Source organism: Ascaphus truei, chromosome 5 (assembly GCF_040206685.1).
Source record: "Ascaphus truei isolate aAscTru1 chromosome 5, aAscTru1.hap1, whole genome shotgun sequence".
Lineage (NCBI taxonomy): Eukaryota > Metazoa > Chordata > Amphibia > Anura > Ascaphidae > Ascaphus > Ascaphus truei.
Genome location: NC_134487.1, coordinates 170477952 through 170496692, shown reverse-complemented (window position 1 = coordinate 170496692; position 18741 = coordinate 170477952). Strand labels below are relative to the sequence as shown.

The 18741-nt window shown below is 44.0% G+C and overlaps 1 protein-coding gene and 1 long non-coding RNA gene across 2 annotated transcripts in view; both read right to left on the bottom strand.

Moving 5' to 3' along the window:
• Window positions 1-435: 435 nt before the first annotated feature.
• Window positions 436-18741, bottom strand: part of LOC142494694 (uncharacterized) — a 39417-nt gene continuing 21111 nt past the window's right edge. Inside the window, 2 exon segments of the mRNA XM_075599126.1 lie at window positions 436-2739; window positions 15386-15470. Coding sequence (XP_075455241.1) covers window positions 1471-2739; window positions 15386-15470 — 1354 coding nt within the window. The 3' untranslated portion in view covers window positions 436-1470.
• Window positions 3414-5705, bottom strand: LOC142495573 (uncharacterized). Its single transcript, XR_012801768.1, has 2 exons — window positions 5590-5705; window positions 3414-4008 (listed from the first exon to the last, which is right to left on the bottom strand). It is a non-coding gene; the product is annotated as an uncharacterized LOC142495573 (long non-coding RNA).

Below are 18741 nucleotides of genomic sequence, written 5' to 3'. Positions count from 1 at the left end.
GCAGTTTTAAGTTTTTATTCATTTTGTGCTTAAAAAAAATAAATCTATTGTTCTTGGTGTTTACTATTCTCCTCCCGTTACTGCAGTACTTCCTGTGAAGTCTACATCACACTGACATCACTAATATACATCAATAGCTGCACAAGAGAAAGTCTTCTTATATATATTATCTTTATTTCCTTACCTGTCCTCTGTAGTCTATGTCTCATGATGTCATCACTAACACACTATACAGGAAGTCCTCCATACCTCTCGTTCTTCGCATGTACTTTGTTCCACCTTTTCCAAGTTATGACATCAACACATTTGAAGGATGCACAGGGAGTTCTCCTGGGATCTGTTGTCCTTAAGATTTCTTCCTCTTCTGTACTTTCGGTAAGCTATGACATCGCTAATACGCATTCACACAGGAAGTTCTACTTTGAAGGCTAAAAATCTGTTCTGTGCGGTATGTCAATTTTAATGAGCATTTGAATGATTGGCAATGTCTTACACTATGTACAGTACATACTATGTTAGCACAAGGACATATCAAGTACAATATATGCAAGGACACATTCATAAGAAAAATAACGTTTCAAATTGTATGTACTAGTCTTGAAGTACTAGTACTATCCACCGTCCCACTTAGGGAACGTTATAGAAGTTAGCCATGGAACATTCTCTCTACCTATTTTAAGAATCATTTCATAATGCCAGATATATTAAATGGAGTTGCAAAGTAAGTCCTAGACCGTCACAGCGAAAAAGCACAACAAAGATCACAGACTATATAATACATGCTGCTCCTGATAGGAGCTAATATTGGCTGAAAAAAATGTCGACTGAACGCTGCAGGGATTCCAAAGTCCCAGCGGACAGGGGAGAGTTACAATGCAGTTTTCAGACAATCACTGCTGTTCTCGACTCAAAAATCTCATCTTCTTTTTGGTACTGTTATAAGACTAGAACCCAAAATTGTACTCATGACAGCGATGTGCTTAAGAAATTAAATATATTACTATCTTGGTCATCTCATGTGATAAGACTGTAAATACAGGGACATTTTCCTTTGCCACGAGGTGTAAATTAACTATATTGGCAAAAGATAGAGGGACAACAAGAGTTACCAGATAAGATTAGAAACAGGGCAGAAGAAAATAAAAGTAAATTCATTTTTCACAACAAAGTAAAAATGTACTTTAAGCAGGATAAAGGAAAGATTATATTGATTTTTTTAATTGCCTATGCAGAGCAAACAAGATTAACTTCTTCCAGTTTTAAGTCTGTGATATAATTGAAAAACAAAAGTAATTAAAAAAATATGGCTTTAATAATACTGGTTTGATTTTTGAAGGTGGTAACCACCAAGACTTTAAACTATTTAACATAACTGTCAAGAATTCAGTCTGTTTCTGGGACTCACCCACTAAACATGCCCCAGTTATTAGCTCCCGTTAGCTCTACGTGGTAATGAATTGTTAATAAGTGCTAGCTCTCTGCTTCAATTTTCACAACTTGGATCTTCAGATGATCAACAAGTTCAGATCTTTGGTTATAACTATTCCCACACTCATTGCCGGCAAAGTTTTTTTCTTCCACGTGAGTTCTTTTATGCGCAAGAAGTGTTGATCTCTGGGCAAATGTTTCCCCACACTCCACACACACGTATGGTCTTTCCCCTGTGTGAGTCTTCTCGTGCACTTGAAGACTTGATTCACACTTAAAGGTCTTCTCACAATCTGTGCAAGCATAGGGTTTGTCTTCGTTGTGAGTTCTCTGATGGATAACAAGACTCGATCCCCGAGTGAAGAACTTTCCACAATCAGGACAGATGTAGGGGGTCTCTCTTTTGTGAGTTGTTTGGTGTCTAGCGAGATAGGACTTCCGGGTGAACGATTTTCCACAGTCAGAGCATATATAACATTTTATTCCTTTATGAACCCTCTGGTGCTTAGCTAAGCTGGAGTTGCTGGTATAACTCACTCCACATTCCTCGCACGTATACAATCTAAACCCTGTGTGCGTTTTCTTGTGTTTAACCAGACGGACGCCGCGTGCAAAACTCTTTCCACACTCCCCGCACACGTACGGCCTCTCGTTCGTGTGAATCCTCTGGTGCACCACTAGCGTTGAGCGATCTCGGAAGCTCTTCCCGCAGTCCACGCAAGTATACGGCCTCTCTCCTGTGTGGCTTTTATAGTGCGTCACCAAAGCTGAACAGCAATTAAAGCTTTTGCCGCATTCAGTGCATTCATACGGCTTTTCCCCTGTGTGTGTTCTCTGGTGTATAACAAGGTTGGAGCTGCGAGTGTAACTTTTCCCACATTCCATGCAGGTATATGGCTTCTCCCCTCTGTGATCTCTCTTGTGTCTGGCTAAAGTTGAGCTGTGATTAAAACTTTTCCCACACTCCAGGCACAAATAAACCTTCTGTGGCGTTTGCTGCGTTGCGTATTCGTCTTTCTTACAATGACCGTGCACAGTTTCTCCGCGCTCTGCTTGCGCACTCTGGTCTTTCTGCTTATTGGCAGAGTTCCTTGAGCGGCGTTTCTGTTTCTTGTGACTGGATAGAAATCGTTCTCCTTGCTGCTCTGCTTCATCGTCCGGCATATTTTGACTTTCCAGCGGCAGAAACTCTTCGGATGATTCTGTCTCTGGAATGCTTTCTTGGCATGAATTAGTCCAGCTATTTTCTGACGAATCATCTTTATCTGCCATTGTCTGACCTGGGAGGGGATGCGTCTCGGTTTTGACCATTCATAAAAGAAAAAAGTCTGCTGGAAAGAAATAAAATAATGAGGTTGGGTTTTTTAAATGTCCCCCCCCCATTTATATTTCCCCCTTTCAACAGTGTTCCCCTAAAGTATCCACTTTCAAGTATTCAAACCACACCTGATTGGGTCAGTCACTCATAGCACCAAAAGGTACTAATGGTAGTGATATAGATAAGGCTAGATAGACATTCACACACTTTAAAAAGATGCAGACAACCAATATCCTACGTGTTTTTTTTTCTTTTTAAATAAATCAGCTCTGTACAATGAGAAAATACTTATAGCATTTTTTAAAACCACTGTGAATTACATTTTTAATGTGTTATAATGGAACAAGCATTTTTTGTTTCTATAGCAACCATTTACAAAGTCACATCCCCTTCCTTTTCTGAGACAGGTTCTGGTACACCCCTTTTTGAGTCCTGCCCTCTCTCTAGCAGTGCACCAATTGTATCTAGTGACTGCCTGGTCACATGATCTTCCCCAGAGAACTTTGAATCTTTGGACATTTTCTGCTGCACTGACAGCCATTTAGTGAACCCCAGAGCCGAATCTTTGCTGATCGATCACAGGAGAACGGATCGATCGGCAACTTTGGATTGTATTGCTGCACATATTAAATGGGGAGGGGAGAAGAAGAGGAGGGAGAAAAAAACGGCAGCTTGGACTGTTGGTTTAATACATGCGAACACAATAAAAGACGGGTTGACAAATATTCAGTGTTAATGCTTCAATGTTAAAAATAAACACCAATAAAAATATATGATATATGGTACTTCAGAATCAATGTCACAGTAACAAACCTTCTATAATTTAAAAAAAAAAATCAACAAATTATACATTGGCCATCAAAAAGCCTGGTTCACACTTTTATGTCATATTTTTAACTTTTCTACTTTCCCAACGGAGTCAATATAAATAAAAGGCAATATTCAATAGAGAATCTTTCTACTCCACCTCCTCTCCAGGTGGGGAAAAAAAATAAAATAAAAATAAATAAATACAAACTGGGGGACGGACCGGTGACAGAGACAGATGTCAACCACTTTAGATCTATCTAAAACCTTGCAACTGCCAGTAAACCTCCAATACATTCCTTATTGCAGAATCAGTCTTTGCCGGTTTCCCCTCAATAAAAGAGACTGATATCCATGAAAGGCTGCTGGCGAAAGGCTGTTCAGATATGGTTTCCACTTGGGTATAGATTTCCCAGCTCTGTTAGCCAACTGTGCCAACATTTTCAGTGATCATGCTATGAAAAAGAAAGGATTTCAATTGATATTTGGTGTGAAGGGCTTTAACTAATGTACGAGTCGCCAATGTGATCATCCCCGCCCATCTGGCAGTGTGACAAGGTTTAAGGGGTCTCAGTCCCTCTTAGGGCTAGTGTACAATGACAATGCTATGTTTAAGGAGTTACATCTGGGTGACTGACACCTTCTTATACTCAAATCTGACATCAGTCATTTTAAATAATTTGTTCAAGTTATTATGTAAACTTAGTGAGCTGAGACTTTAGCTGCGTTTGATTTCCTCCGGCTGCACTCTTTTGTCCAATGGCACTGTGTGTTGAACAAGCGTTTGCACAGACAAAACCATACAAGTGGAATCTAATTGATAAAAACACCCCCATTCAGAGGCACCACTGAAAAATAAAAACTATGCTTACTTTCCAAACCAAGGCAGACAAATCTTTGCTCTTAGCACAGTTAGTTTTGTTCAAGGAAGTCAATAAGATTGTTACTATATTGACAAATGATTTTTTTGGGTCAGCTATCCCTTTTAAAGTGACATGCATAATGGGTTAAAGGGTCAATCCCACATAGGACCAAAGTAATTGACATTTGTCATGGAGTTTAAGGGTCCCTAAGCCCTGAAAACATACCACAAATCAGTTCAAATGGTTCCTAAAGTACAGTATAATGTTTTCTTAAAAATACAGGAGATTACATATTAAATACTACAATAGTATTATACAATGGTACTGAGTACAGTAAAGTATTGCTCTAGCCCTCTGAATTTGAAAATGCATTAGTGTATCTTTGAAAATTAGCTTTCCACACTGTCTAACTGTAAGGAGTATCTTTATTCAGTATCAGCATTCATTGTCTTACGAAACAATTTTCTGTTACATAACTGTAGCATCTCATGCACTGTTCTATATTATTATTGCTATTTATTATGTATTTATAATTCTCCAACATGTTTCATGTTTGAACTGGTTTCTTACGCAACGCACACCCCCTCCCGCTTCCACAAGCGTGCGCCCGCACGGAAACGATCACTGTCTTGGGCAGTTTAATCGGTCAGTGTGCGCACGCCTCCGCACGGTCTGCCCGACCATGGACGCAGCTGTACAGTACTACCTTTCACCATTATCAGCTAGCACACAGTGCTTCCACTGCAGCAAGGGATTCTGGGAAGTGACATGCAAATGAGCACACAGTGCCACCTTTTGCTTCAAATCTAAATAACAGTCCCCTAAAGCTTATGCTTGCTGCATTTCACAGCTTTTGAGCACACACACACACCCATATGTACAGGTGCATGGTACAGTGTGTGTGTGTGTGTGTGTGTGTGTGTGTGTGTATATATATATATATATATATATATACATATAGACACAAATACACACAATATACATTGGAGATATGGAGTGTGTGTTTATACACACTCAACATAATATACATGGTACATATTCCATTCCATATATTATATAAGTTATAATATATACACACAATATAACATACATTACCTATATTATATAAGCATATACATACATGTGCGTCTATATCTATCAACATAATTATTATTAATTCAGAGATATTCCCACCTGGTTGATCTGCAGCTTTTGTGTCTGACTGGGGGGCTGTGTCTTAACCAGGCCACTAAACCACCCTGTGAGCGCTGGGCTTTGTGGGACTTGTGGTCGTGTCCCCTTCTACAAAGCTGCTTCTTAATATTCAGCAGAACTACAATTCCCAGGAACCCGCGGGACACAGACAAACACGCGACTGGCATGACATAGTTCCAGCCAATCGCTGCGACCATCTGGAGCGAGGCTTGGTACGCAAATTATACTATTTTATCTCCTCCTGCAAATGTAGATATGGCTGCTGGTTTAGCAGATAGAGAGGAATAGTCTGGTCTGGTTTAGCAGATAGGCCGGGCTTCTGTGGTGAGGGCAGCTCATGATTCTCGGGGGGAGGGGGGATCACTGTACTTCCACTAAATAGATCTCTTTGTGCCTAACCTGTTTGATCACCCTGCAATAGATCACTGTTGCTCTCCATAAATGGATCATTCTTTGGGCCCTACAATAAATCATCTTGTGTGGTTCCTCTTTACGAGACCCCATTGTGTGGGGATCCCCTTTAATAGTTCACCCTGTGTGTTATATCAGCAAGTGGGGAGCACCTTGTGGGTATCCCCTGTCTGTGCCAAATTAGCCAGTGCTAGATGACTGTGCTGGATCTCCTTTACCTGATCACTCTGACTGCCTTCTCAAATAGATCACTTTGGGACCCCTCCAATAGATAGCCCTAGTAGCCTCCAGTAGATCACTCTAATCCCCAGTAGTCCACCCTTTTGTCTGGTAACAAATGTTATTTTTTGTATGTATTAAAGTATGGTTAAAAATCTGTACATATTTAAAGGTGCATTCCTTCCGTCAACCACAAAACAATATTGTGTAAACAATTTTAACAGTCTGACAATCTGATAATCTAATTGTGCCAATGTGAAAAGTAAGTTTGGTTACTTTTGTGTCTCTGGGAATCTTTAGGGGCTTTGAATTGGGAAGTGTTAGTCAATCAAGTATTATGCTACCCTTTACCCACCCTGTCCTTGTCAGAGAGCTAATAAAAACAAAGGGCGTGGAAGAGGGGGGCGTTGTCTGTGCAAAGTCTTGCCAATGATGGGAACCACCTTTTGCATTCAGCCCTGAAAAAATCCGGCATAAAGAGCCATAAGTGTCTTACTATTTTGGGGCCTGTATTAGCCAAAACAGAATGCCCGGTTGCTTCAGCATATCAATCTCCACATACAATAGAAAGAAAAAGAGCTAGGCAAAGGACCGTGAAGGTCCGGAACATCGCCTTTTTTGTATTTTTTGCTACTGGTGGATTACATTTAAACTTTGATATCTTGAGGAGTGCTGTGGATTTTCCCCCTCTGCTTGTGACTAGGGGCTGGAGATGTGATGCTGGCTTGTCTGCGTGCACCCTATGAAGCTAAATACCACTATATTTTTTAAAAACTTTTTTCTGTACTTTGGACGATAAAGATCTTCAGCCTTGCAGTGCTGTCTATTTCATTGGAATCTGGTGGAGTATTTATCTTTTGATTTGCTGTTTGACGCATGCACTAGCCATATAGTGTCTGGACATATACAGTAATTGGAGTGCCAGTTATCAAGTTTTCCTTTATACACACACGCATGTTTAACATTCCAAAATGAAATAATTACCAGCACAAGAAAAACAGGAAAAGGATAAAGAAATTACTTTAGTAGAACATGAATCACAGCCAGACCCGACGTTTCGGTCCCCGGGGGAACCTTCATCAGGGGTATCACTGCCACCTTTAACTACAGAACGCCTCTGAGCCAGAGAGGCAGGGGAAGCAGTGAGAGGGACTGTTGCTAAGCATCTGGGACGCCTGACAAACGAAGTGCAATAAATAAAACAGAAAAAAGTGACAATCAACGGTGGGCCATGGGATCATCAACAGGTAGACATGGATAGAAAGTATCTAAATACAGAAAGAATTGTAATTCTGAGCACAGTATAAAATATGTTTGCAAGTTGAAAAAAAAAAGAAACTATCCAAATACCTGATGGCTAGAGCAGGTACTGCAGGCGGGAACACCAATGGGAAATAGACTGACAAGGTCCTGCTGGTCACGCATAATGAAATGGTGTAAGATGAACCCCTTGAGGTGCAGGGAAGGCTGCATATAGCATGTGCCAGTGGATAGTGCACGGTATCCATTAGGATACTCTGTATGGATTCAATATGCAGACGGGTTGCGTGACTCATACTGAGTAGTAGGCAGTGTTCAGCTAAATGGGTATTGGCTATGGAGCAGTACAGTAGGCATGTTGCGGAGCAATAACATGTAAAAAGCAATAATACACAGCAATGCAGGAGACGTTGTGAATAGCCAATATACAAAATACACAAGCATAGTTCTCTAAATATCTACAAACTGCCCATATAGCATCCCATATCCAATGGCACTTAATACGAGAGTCGATCATGATAAATTCTTACTGTTCAAAACAGTTGATGGCAGGGTCCATAGCCAATGTCCAAAGTGAACTCCTGAAGCCAGTGGAGTACTGGGAGGTGTGATGTAGGGAATGTTGAAGCCAGGTAAAAATCAGGGTCTTTAGAGAGTTGTGGTACTGTGTCAAGCACTATTAGTCTGGCCATGTGCAATGGTGCCTTATATATATATATCGCTTTCAAATGGAAATATTACTGTGCGCTCATTTGCATGTCTTAGACAGGTCTGCAACCACGCCTTTCACCATTATCGCCCAGTGCTTCCACTGCAGCAAGGGATTCTGGGAAATGACATGCAAATGAGCACACAGTGCCACCTTTTGCTTCAAATCCATTTTGACATGGATCCCTATAAGCTTATGCTTGCTGCATTGCACAGCTTTTCAGTACAGCCTGGGTTAAGATGCATGGCCAGTAAACCTACACACAGACAGCTTTTTTTCCCCCTCCACGTGAACCCAAGCCACTTAAGTGGCTGGGTGCTTCTCCGTGCGACTGTCATTCCGTAGGCCTAGGTCTTCGGGGTCTTTGACGTCGTCCTCTGTCAGGATTCGGAACGTCCATCTCTTCCTCCCTTCAGACCCAAAAGGCCCGGAAGAATTTCAGAGTCTTTGTCGTTTTCCGTCCGACGAGGGACGGTGACTAGCCGTATTGAGTGGGTCATGCCGGAGCACCCCAGCCCTGATGGGCCGGGCGGGTTAAAAAATTTTCGCCCACCCTTAGCCAGAAGTCCCGGGAACGACGTGAATGAGGGAAGTAATCCTAGGAATTCAGGGTCCGATGCTGGGAACTGTTCAACGTACCAGTGCTGTAGCTGCGGAAGGGCATAACCTTGCCCACAGTGCGCTACCCGCGGTCAGTACTCTACTAGGAACCCCCCCAGTCAGTTCTCATTCCGGGGTGCATAGAGCCAAGAAATCTTGGGCTCATCACACCTCTCGACCAAGCCAGAGGACCAAACATGTGCCACTGTCCATCCTACTCCTGCCACAGGTAGGATAGACACTACACTTGATCTTAGCCAAAAGGCCGAGCTGTTTCAACCTCATCAGTGTGAGACTGGTTATACTGGCATTGCCATTTGAAGCTTTGGACAGGCATCCACCACACATTATTTAAGTTATGGTGGGTAAACAAAAGTGACAAGAAAACCTCCACCTTAAAGCATAGAGCAAATGGAAATATTACTGTATGCTCATTTGCATGTCTTAGACAGGTCTGCAACCCTGCTATTCACCATAAAATCGCCCAGCATACAGATTCTGGGAAATGACATGCAAATGAGCACACAGTGCCACCTTTTGCTTCAAATCCATTTTGACATGGATCCCTATAAGCTTATACACACACAGATACACACATACAATCAAGTTTCAACACTACATAATACCAAGGACTTGGCACTAGACCAGTTAGTATCTAGAAGATAAAGAAAAAGGCACTAAAAACGTACCATCCCGACTAGCCTAAGGCCTCGGGCATGGTCAGCGCGTGAGGCGCGCTGGTACTTACCAGTGAGCCCCTACAGCCGCAATGAGAGCGGCTTTAGTAGGGGCTCGCCTACGCTTCCGCGCGCTTGCGGAAGCGTAGGTCTTAGGGAAATTTTAAAATCAAGTGCTTGGCGGAGTGCAGGGCCGGTCACGTGAGCGGTTCGCCCAATGAGGGTGAACCAGCTCCGTGACGTTACTGGCCCGCCCGCCGACACGCCCCGACACGCCCCCGGACGGCGCGCTGTCTAAGGCCAGGGAAAGCACCCGCTTTCCCCGAGCCTCAGCGCGCCTCCGCCCGCCCGCCAGAACCTTGGCCGAGGCCTAATAGACTGATTGCAAACCAGGAAATGGGAGACAAGCATTGTCTCATTTTTAAGGTTTAATATACAAGCTAACCAGTGCATAATCAGCAGAGTTCCCACCAGTGTGGGAGGTACATAGTAAACCGTCTTGCCTCATATTTTCATGTATTGCACATACAACCGTAGCGTTTTTACCTCGTCAGTCATAAGGGGTGCAGGGGCAGCATTTAAAGATAAGTTAGTAACTGGCACAGGGTACAAGCAATTAACAGGCTCACAATGGGATCATAGTTTCAAAGATAAGGGTCAGCTTACCAGGACACATGCCAGGCATCTGGTGAAGGCAAATGCATGACTCGGTGCATCCATACACAGGTGTGTTATACTGAATGATTTAATGGCAGGAATAGTACCAGGATAAGAAATAGTCATAACAAAGACAAATGTAAACATCTACTGGGATGTGCTAATCCAAATGCCAGTGGGAGATTCACACGGGTATCCCCATTCTGTTGCTTATCCGTTTCGTTTGTAAAACACATTGGTGTAACAATGGTCATCCATAATTGAAAAATGTACGTAATCTGTCACATATCAACCACGGTGTTGGGTTTTAGCCATCATTTGTAAATAAATCCACGGGAATGAGAGAGCTTCAGTTGTAGCAGGAGAGATTGAACTCTTCATTGGGACCTAAAGGCGCCATGGTCCCGAGTTTGAATATCCAGCGGGCTTCACATTGCAGGAGATCTCTATCCTGATCTCCACTGCGGGGATTTTTGGCTGCGCAGTCAATGGTCATAAATCGGAAGTTGGTGCAGCAAAATGTCTAGCAACTGGTTGATGCTTTGAGTCATCATTGCTTAATTGAAAGAGTAGGGCCTGTTTGATGCACGATCGATGTTGAACTACTCGTTCTTTCAACATGCATTTGGTCTTCCCAAAATACAGAAAATCACAGGGACAGCATATGAGATAAACCATGCATTGGGATTCACATGTTATTTTGGTGTTTAATCTCTATAGGTTTCCCAGTTTGGGGGTAATTGAAAGTAGCCCCGGTCATTGTGTTTGCAATTAACCCAGCTCGTGTAGTAGAAGGACCCATTCTGAGCAGCCAGCCAGGTCCTGGTGTTTATCTGTATCACGTACATCAGTGTGCAGAGTACCAGGATGTGTGGAACCCTCGGAGATAGCATGGAAACCCAAAAAAGACAGGAGTCAGAAATATATGTAAAAACTGATAGGGTTTAATATAACACAAAAATAATCAAGACAGTGAAAACAAAATGGAGTCTGCAATAATGTGCACAGCTACACCAAAAAGCTATGGTGTCTAATTAATAAACAGGAAACAATTGTGCTAAGGAAAAACAGGACAATCAAGATAAGATGCAAGAAACTGCAGTGCTAAATGCTCGAGAAATAAATAGCAAGGGACAATATGATAAACAAGGGGACAGACTAGTGCAAAGGGAATACAAAACAAGAAGCAAAAAATGTACCTTAGTGTCAGTAGAACTAGGAGCCAGAATGAAGAGGAACAGGGAACGTTCCAGTTCTAGGGAAAAAGAATAAAGTGACTCCGGGCCTGTAAAACAAAATGTTCGACAAGCAAAGACCAAGCAGTGGGGTGGGGTTTTATAGCTAACCTAGGATAGCAGCTGGCCTAATTGACTGTTCTGGTTCATACCAGTCAGTCAGAACCTAACGCCTCTGTGTACCCCTACAGGTCGGCAAGGGGTACTCCTGGAGGGAATCATGACAACTAGCCAGTCCTTTAAGGTTTTGCCACGTTTAATAATAAACAGTGGTTTTACTGATAATGTACTCCCTAATAGGGGATCTGAACTGATGATATGCTAGTGGTTATTAATAGTTTCTTAAATTGCTGAGCTGGTAGTGCTGTGTGCACTGGAAATGCAGAATCTATCTTCAATGATAGCCTTCTTAGGTTTTGGTACCAGTAAGACTTCACGTTCAAGGCATTTAGCTTTAGCTATAGCCATATATAGTTCATCTATGGTAGTGGTGGGCAACATGATATACACCAATGGCCGCAAGTGTGGCCCCTCAGCCTCTAAAAGGGACACACATAATATATTGACTTATATCCCCATATCTCCTATTGTCCCATTTAACCACTCAGTGTATAACTCCTGTAGCCCCATATAACCGCTCCCTATAACTCCTCCTATTACCCCATATAACCGCTCCCTATAACTACTCATATTTCTCCATATAATCTCTCTCTCCCCCCTACTCTCTCACCCTGTCTCCCTCCTCTCTCTCACTGTCTCCCCCAACTCACCTCTCTCACCACCAACCTCCCCTTTCTCACTCTCCCCCCCACCAGTGGTGAAAGTAGGCCGGTACACAGTACCGGTAAAACAATAAGTGCCGGGACTGCATACCCATATGAATTATAGCGGATGTAAATCTTCCTGCCTCTCTGTCTCCCTGATATCTCTCCCTGCCGTCTCCCTGTCTCTGCCAGTCTCTCTCCATGCCTCCCTGTATCTCCCTGTCTCTCTCCTCCGTTTCCCTGCATCTCTGCTTATCTCCCAACAAAACCGGCTCCGGTCAGTGACGTGGATGTCCATATATGACTATGCCCATTTTAAGGCATCCTACGTCACTGACCAGCCAGCTCTGTGTATGGAGAGATACAAGGAGACGCAGGGAAATGGAGGGGGGAGGCGCAGAGAGAGACAGGGAGAAACCTCAGGGAGATTCAGGGAAACTGAGAAGGGAGGGAGGTGCAGAGAGACAGGGAGAAACCTCAGGGAGATGCAGGGAAACGGAGAAGGGAGGGAGGTGCAGAGAGATAGGGAGAAACCTCAGGGAGATGCAGGGAAACTGAGAAGGGAGGGAGGTGCAGAGAGATAGGGAGAAACCTCAGGGAGATGCAGGGAAACTGAGAAGGGAGGGAGGTGCAGAGAGAGACAGAGTTCTTCCTATCAGCTGCGGGCCTCTTGCTCCCAATATTACTCGCCGGGAGTGGGGCCCAACTTCCCGAAGGTAAGTGTGTGTGTTTTATTGTTTTTCTTTTGTGGGGGTGAGGGTAATGTGTATATTGTGTGTGTGTGTTTTAGGGGATAATGTGTAAATTGTGTGTGGGGGTATTATATTGTGTATATTGTGGAAGAGTATAATATTGTGTGGGGGATATTATATTATGGGTAATAGTATGTGTATTGTTTGGGAGTGTTATTGTTGAGGGGAATTGTATGGGTATCTGAGGGGAGATTGTGTGTAATTGTGTATGTGAAGGAATTGTGTGTGGGGAGGGGGGAATTAGTGTGGGGGCGGATTGATCGAGCGGCATTGAGTGAGAAGGGGGTCATTGAGTGATAGTGGAGAGGAGGGAGAGTGTGAGGAGAGGGGCCAGGTGGCTGAGAGGAAGAGTGAAGACAGCCACGGGGTGGGGGAATAGAGGGGGGTGGGAGCGAGGAATTGTGAACGACAAGTTGCTAACAAGGGGTGGGGAGGGGGGTTCCTGTAAGAATAAAAATCTTCTTTCACCACTGCCCCCACCTCACCTCTCTCACTGTCCCCTCCACCACCTCACCCATCTCACTCTCCCCACCTCACCTCTCTCAATATCTGTCCCCTCCACCTCACTTCACTCACTCTTTGTCTCCCCTACTTTACCTCACCGTCTCACCTCTCTCTGTCTCCTCCAACTCACCTCCCTCACCCACCTCACTTGCATTTCACTGTCTCCCCCACATCACCTCTCTTACTCTCTGTCCCCTCCACCTCACTCTCTGTCTGTCTCCCCACCTCACCTCTCTCAATCAGTTTCCCACCTCACCTCTATCACTGCCTCGCCCACCCCATGTTTCTCCCTCTCTCCCCCACCTCTCCTCTCTCTCCCCCACCTCTCCTCTCTCTCCCCCACTTCACCTCTCTCACTCCCTGTCTCCCCCACTTCACCTCTCTCACTTCGCCATACCATGACCCACTCCCAGGTAACCCCGCCCCATTGTAGCTCCGTCCCGTGTGAATGCGAGAATGGCTTAAAGTTAGAGGAGAGGAAGGGACCAGGGAGTGGGGAGGCTGGGGGCCATAGGGAAAGTCCCTGCTGGCTACCTGTTGCCCACCAGTGATCTAAGGGTAGCCTATTTCTTTAAAGTGGTTGCCCATATCCTCAAGGGCCTTGTCTGGTCTGTGGCACTGCTGGTGATTTTTACAACTCTTACCATTTGTGATTATGGAAGGCCCTTTTTAAGTGGACTTCAAATAGTGACATCAAGATAATTGCTTGTAAGTCATAAGTGAGTGTCAGCCGACTGTAGACTCAAGGGTGTTGAGTTAAGTGATTTATTGTATAAGTGATGCTTCAGTCCCGTCCCAAAGCATGAAGTTGTCATCAATGTACCTCATGTAAAGTTTAAAGTAGTCCAGGTACCTTGGTGACATTATGCAAAAAAGACAGACCATAAAGTAACAGTGCATGCTTTGAACGAAGAGGACAGCAGCCATATCATCTCCTAAAAGCACAAAAGTTTTAAAATTTGCGAGTGTGATACTTTTGGACAATCGGTCAATATATACATACTACACTATAGTTTGTTTCCTGTGTTTGTCTCTTTGAGGCTTTATCTCACCAAGGTACCAATTGAAGGAGGAAAGAAACTATAAGAACCATTTGTTTTAATAATATGTTCTTTGTATGTCTCTCCCACATTTTTTCCTTTTTAGTGCCCTTGTAAACGGTTTCTTTAAAAAAAAAAAATGGTCTTTATATTTGTCTCATAAATGTATGCTTTTTTTTTTAGTAAAGATTACCGGACAGAAATGTTAGTGAGGAAAGGCATTTCTCACATTTTAATTCCTTGGGGCATATACTTTCAGAAAATATATACTTTTGTGGGGTATTTTTATGTTAAAGGGTAATCTGCATCATTACACAGTTTGTTCAATTTGAGGTGGCTTGAAGTATATAGAGACATTAAACATTGTTATAGATGTTATTTTTCTATTCTCTACTTATTCTCCAGCAGAAATTGCAACTATGGTTTTGGACAAGCGAGAAAAATATTCCACACTCCGTCATCAACAATGCTGGAAAATGGAAGACGTTGTCCAATATCACACAGAAGAAAATTGCAATAGAGTGGCCGCAAATTCTGTAAGAAAGTCACTCGAGATCCGTTCATTGAGGAATACAGAATCATAGCGTCGCTATCTCCGTAAATGCACTAGGACATAGAAGAATGGAAGGTCCAATCTCAAGGGAACCCAAAAAGACGAACTGGAGATTCTACGTATGATAACAAGGGGAACAGGTGGGGGCTCAATGACTGGGAAGGAAGACATTGAGAAGAGAAAACGTACTTATGTACTGTGTGTTGGAAGAGCTCTAAAATGTCACACTAGGTTCTCCACCAGACAGAGGATGTGGAGCACAAGTAGCATACCTGTTCAGACTGTAGAAAGAGTTTTGCGTACAGCTCTCACCTCGCTATGCACCAGAGGGTTCTCACGGGAGAGAGGGCACACGTCTGCACTGTGCGGAAAGAGCTTTAGCTAGCGTTCCAACCTCGTGAGACACCTCAGTCCACTCTGGAGTGAAGCTGTTCTCCTGCCTGGAGTGTGGAAAGACCTTCTCCAACAGCTCCCACATTCTGAGACACCGGACGACTCATGTATTAGAGAAAAATCCATATGGGGTATGTGGGAAGAGTTTTACATTCAGGTTGGTTCTGGTGAGACCATAAAAGTGGGAATTTGTATGTGTGCATGGAGTGTGGAAAGACCTTTACAAAGAGCTCTAACCTTGTCAAACATTGTAGAATCCACACTGGAGAGGAAGCACACACATGCACAGAGTGTGGGAAGAGTTTCAACCGGAGCTCCAACCTCAATATATATTAGAGTCCACGTAAGAGAACGGGCTTACATATGTAATGAGTGCGGGCAAAGCTTCACCCATAGTTCCAACCCAGTTATAGACACCTCAGGGCCCACTGCAGGAAAAAAACATTCTCCTGCCTGGAGTGTGGGAAAATCTTCTCCGGCAGCTCCCACACTTTGAGACATCAGGTGACTTATGTAAGAGAGAAATACAGTATGTCTGCAGAGAATGCAGTAGAAGGTTTGCACACAAGATGGAGCTAATGAAACACCACAGAGTCCATGGTGGGAAGACCGTCACAAAGAGCCCCAACCTTGTCAGGAATCAGAAATTCAACACACTAGAGAGACCATACACATGCACAGAGTGTGGAAAGAGTTTCAAACATAGCGCTAGCCTCAACACACATCAGAGAGTCCATGTAGGAGAATAGCCTTATATATGTAATGAGTGTGGTCAAGGCTTCACCCAGAACTCTAATATCATCACCCGCCAGAGAGTTCACACTGGAGAGAAACCGCCTGCTGTGAAAGCTGGAAGAGTTTTAGTGTCCGCTCAACTCTTGTCAAGGACCTGAGGATACATACAGGAGAGAGCCCGTACGCCTGCATTGAATGTGAGAAGAGCTTCAGCCAAAGCTCAAGCCTAAAGAAGCACCAGAAAACCCACTGTGGTTGACTGTAGGTACCTACGAGGGAAGGGATTACAGAATAATCAGACTCCTGGGATATGTGAATATTAGATATCCTTGTTCTGCACTGCACTTATTACTATAGCTTCCTTACTACCAACAAATCCTCACACAAAGTGTGAAGCCGGTCAATGTTCTCTCTGTATCCTTGCTGTAGTCCTCATGAGATAAGCTATCACCATCCTCATCTTTCTTCACCACTCTTCTTACGGCTACTTTTCTAACACCACCAAGCTCTCACTCAAAGTAAATCAGATGCTTCAAAATAATAATTGAAGGATTGACACATTCATTGGCTCTCGGTGTATACACCTTTCAAATCCAGTGACGTCAAAATTTCCTCCCTCACTACTTTCTGTGGCCTGAAGAAAGTATCTGCTACCCTGTCCTCCTCCTCCACTGCCTGCTCTTCTTACTGGACTTTGTCAACTCACAGCAAAGTTATCAGACTCAGATCCTTTCTCTCATCTTCTGTTCCCTTGACTTTAGCTAACTGTGAGTTATTCTTCTCACTGTTGAATGGGGGCTCTGTCCTTAGTGTAACCTTGATGAATGCATACCACTAGCATACCCCTCCATCCAGTTTCCCACTCCTCTCAATCACAGCAAAGGTGGGATGGACTAGCCAGTTATTTCAAAATATTTTTCCAAGGGTGGGCACGCTGGAGGTTGATTTAATTTTTTTTTATTATTGTGGGTGTTAATGACTTTGTCCCATGATACAGGTCACCTTTTCTGTCTGTCATTTTGATACTGGTATACACATGTCCTGTATATTCAAGCTTCTCGATCTCTCTCTAAAGATCCCCACCCTTGCCTCCTCCTTCTCAGCTTCTCTTATCAATAGATCTTTCCCAACCACAGCTAAGGTTTCATAGTGAAGCCAGTCACTCCTTAATATACATTCCATCTAGATTGTAAACTCTCACGGGCAAGGCCCTCAGAACCTGCATTATTGTATCTGTTTGTGTTAATTTACTGTTATTTTGTATGTCATTTTGTTTAAGTACAGTTATTACTGTTCCCACATTATACCCCCCTGGGGAATAGGGTCTTGATGAACCGTTCTGACGTGAAACGTACGTCGTTGGTACGTGTGCACTGACGTCATGAGGTATACCCATGGGGGGCAGGAGATTCAAGTGTGTTTGTTACAGTTACAAGGGAAAGTAGTTATTATGAGGCTATATCTTGATACGGTCAATGTATATAGCGTGCCTCTAGGCTGTTACACAATTTGTGTGCCTATTCTAAACTACCAGGGTACTACCCATAATGAGTTTACAACACACGTCCGCATATAGGCAGGACGGAACCTTCCGATAAATCATGGGCTCACCTCTCATGCAGTGTGCTTTGAGTTCTTAGGCCCCGCTCACACAGCACACTACACGACGTGCTTGCGCACAGATGCCTGGCGGCCAATGGTAGTGTTCAGTTTTGAAACTACCATTGGCTGGAAAGTACGGCATCGACGCTGCTGCAGTCGCGGGAGTCTTTTCAATCTGTGATCTCCGGCTGCAGTAGCGCGACGTCAGTTTCAGCAGCCAATAAATGTCCAGACGTTTACATTGATTGGCTGCTGAAATGTAGACTCGGCAGTGAAGACGGGGGATAGGCGGCTGGGGGGGGTCCAGCCCAGCGCAGCCTTGGATGGAATCATGTATAGACATGACTTGTCAGTACGCCGGATTGCTGCTTTATTATATACTCCCATGCTAAAGGAAGTTCCAGCACAGTGCTGAGGAAAAAAAAGCCACCATCCATTTGCTCTGCGCCTGTGACTTTCCCTCCTTCTTGCTAGTCAGTCATGCTCCTTCTCCCTCTGTACATCATGGATGGGCCACTCAGGGCGCATGTAGTGGAAGACAGCGGCACACAGATGAATAAAAATACGTTTATTTGGCAAAGAATGTGAGAGAACAATTCACTCACATGTAAAAAACTGCTCAGGGACGCCGACGTCAACCTCACGCTCTCCGGTGCAGTGTGCTCCTGTTCGTTGCGTCCGGTCTACAGGACTGTTCACCGTCAGTGCAGGCGCCAGCTATGGTGTCCTCGAGTAGACACACAACTTCTGGTCCAGGTCTCTGCACACACAACGCGTTTCGGATAATTGAATCCTTCGTCAGGCGTGTGACACACGCCTGTATCCGAAACGCGTTGTGTGTGCAGAGACTTTGGCTGTCTTACTCTGCGTCAAAGTAGGTCCTGTCTTTTTCTTGGGTGAGGGGGGGGAAGAGGGTGAAGGGGGAGGCGAGTCAAACAAGGGGGGGGAGGAGGGGCGGCTGATCGTCTGATCATAGCTGTGTGTGTTCCCTTGATTCTAGCCAGTGTTCCCATATTTTTT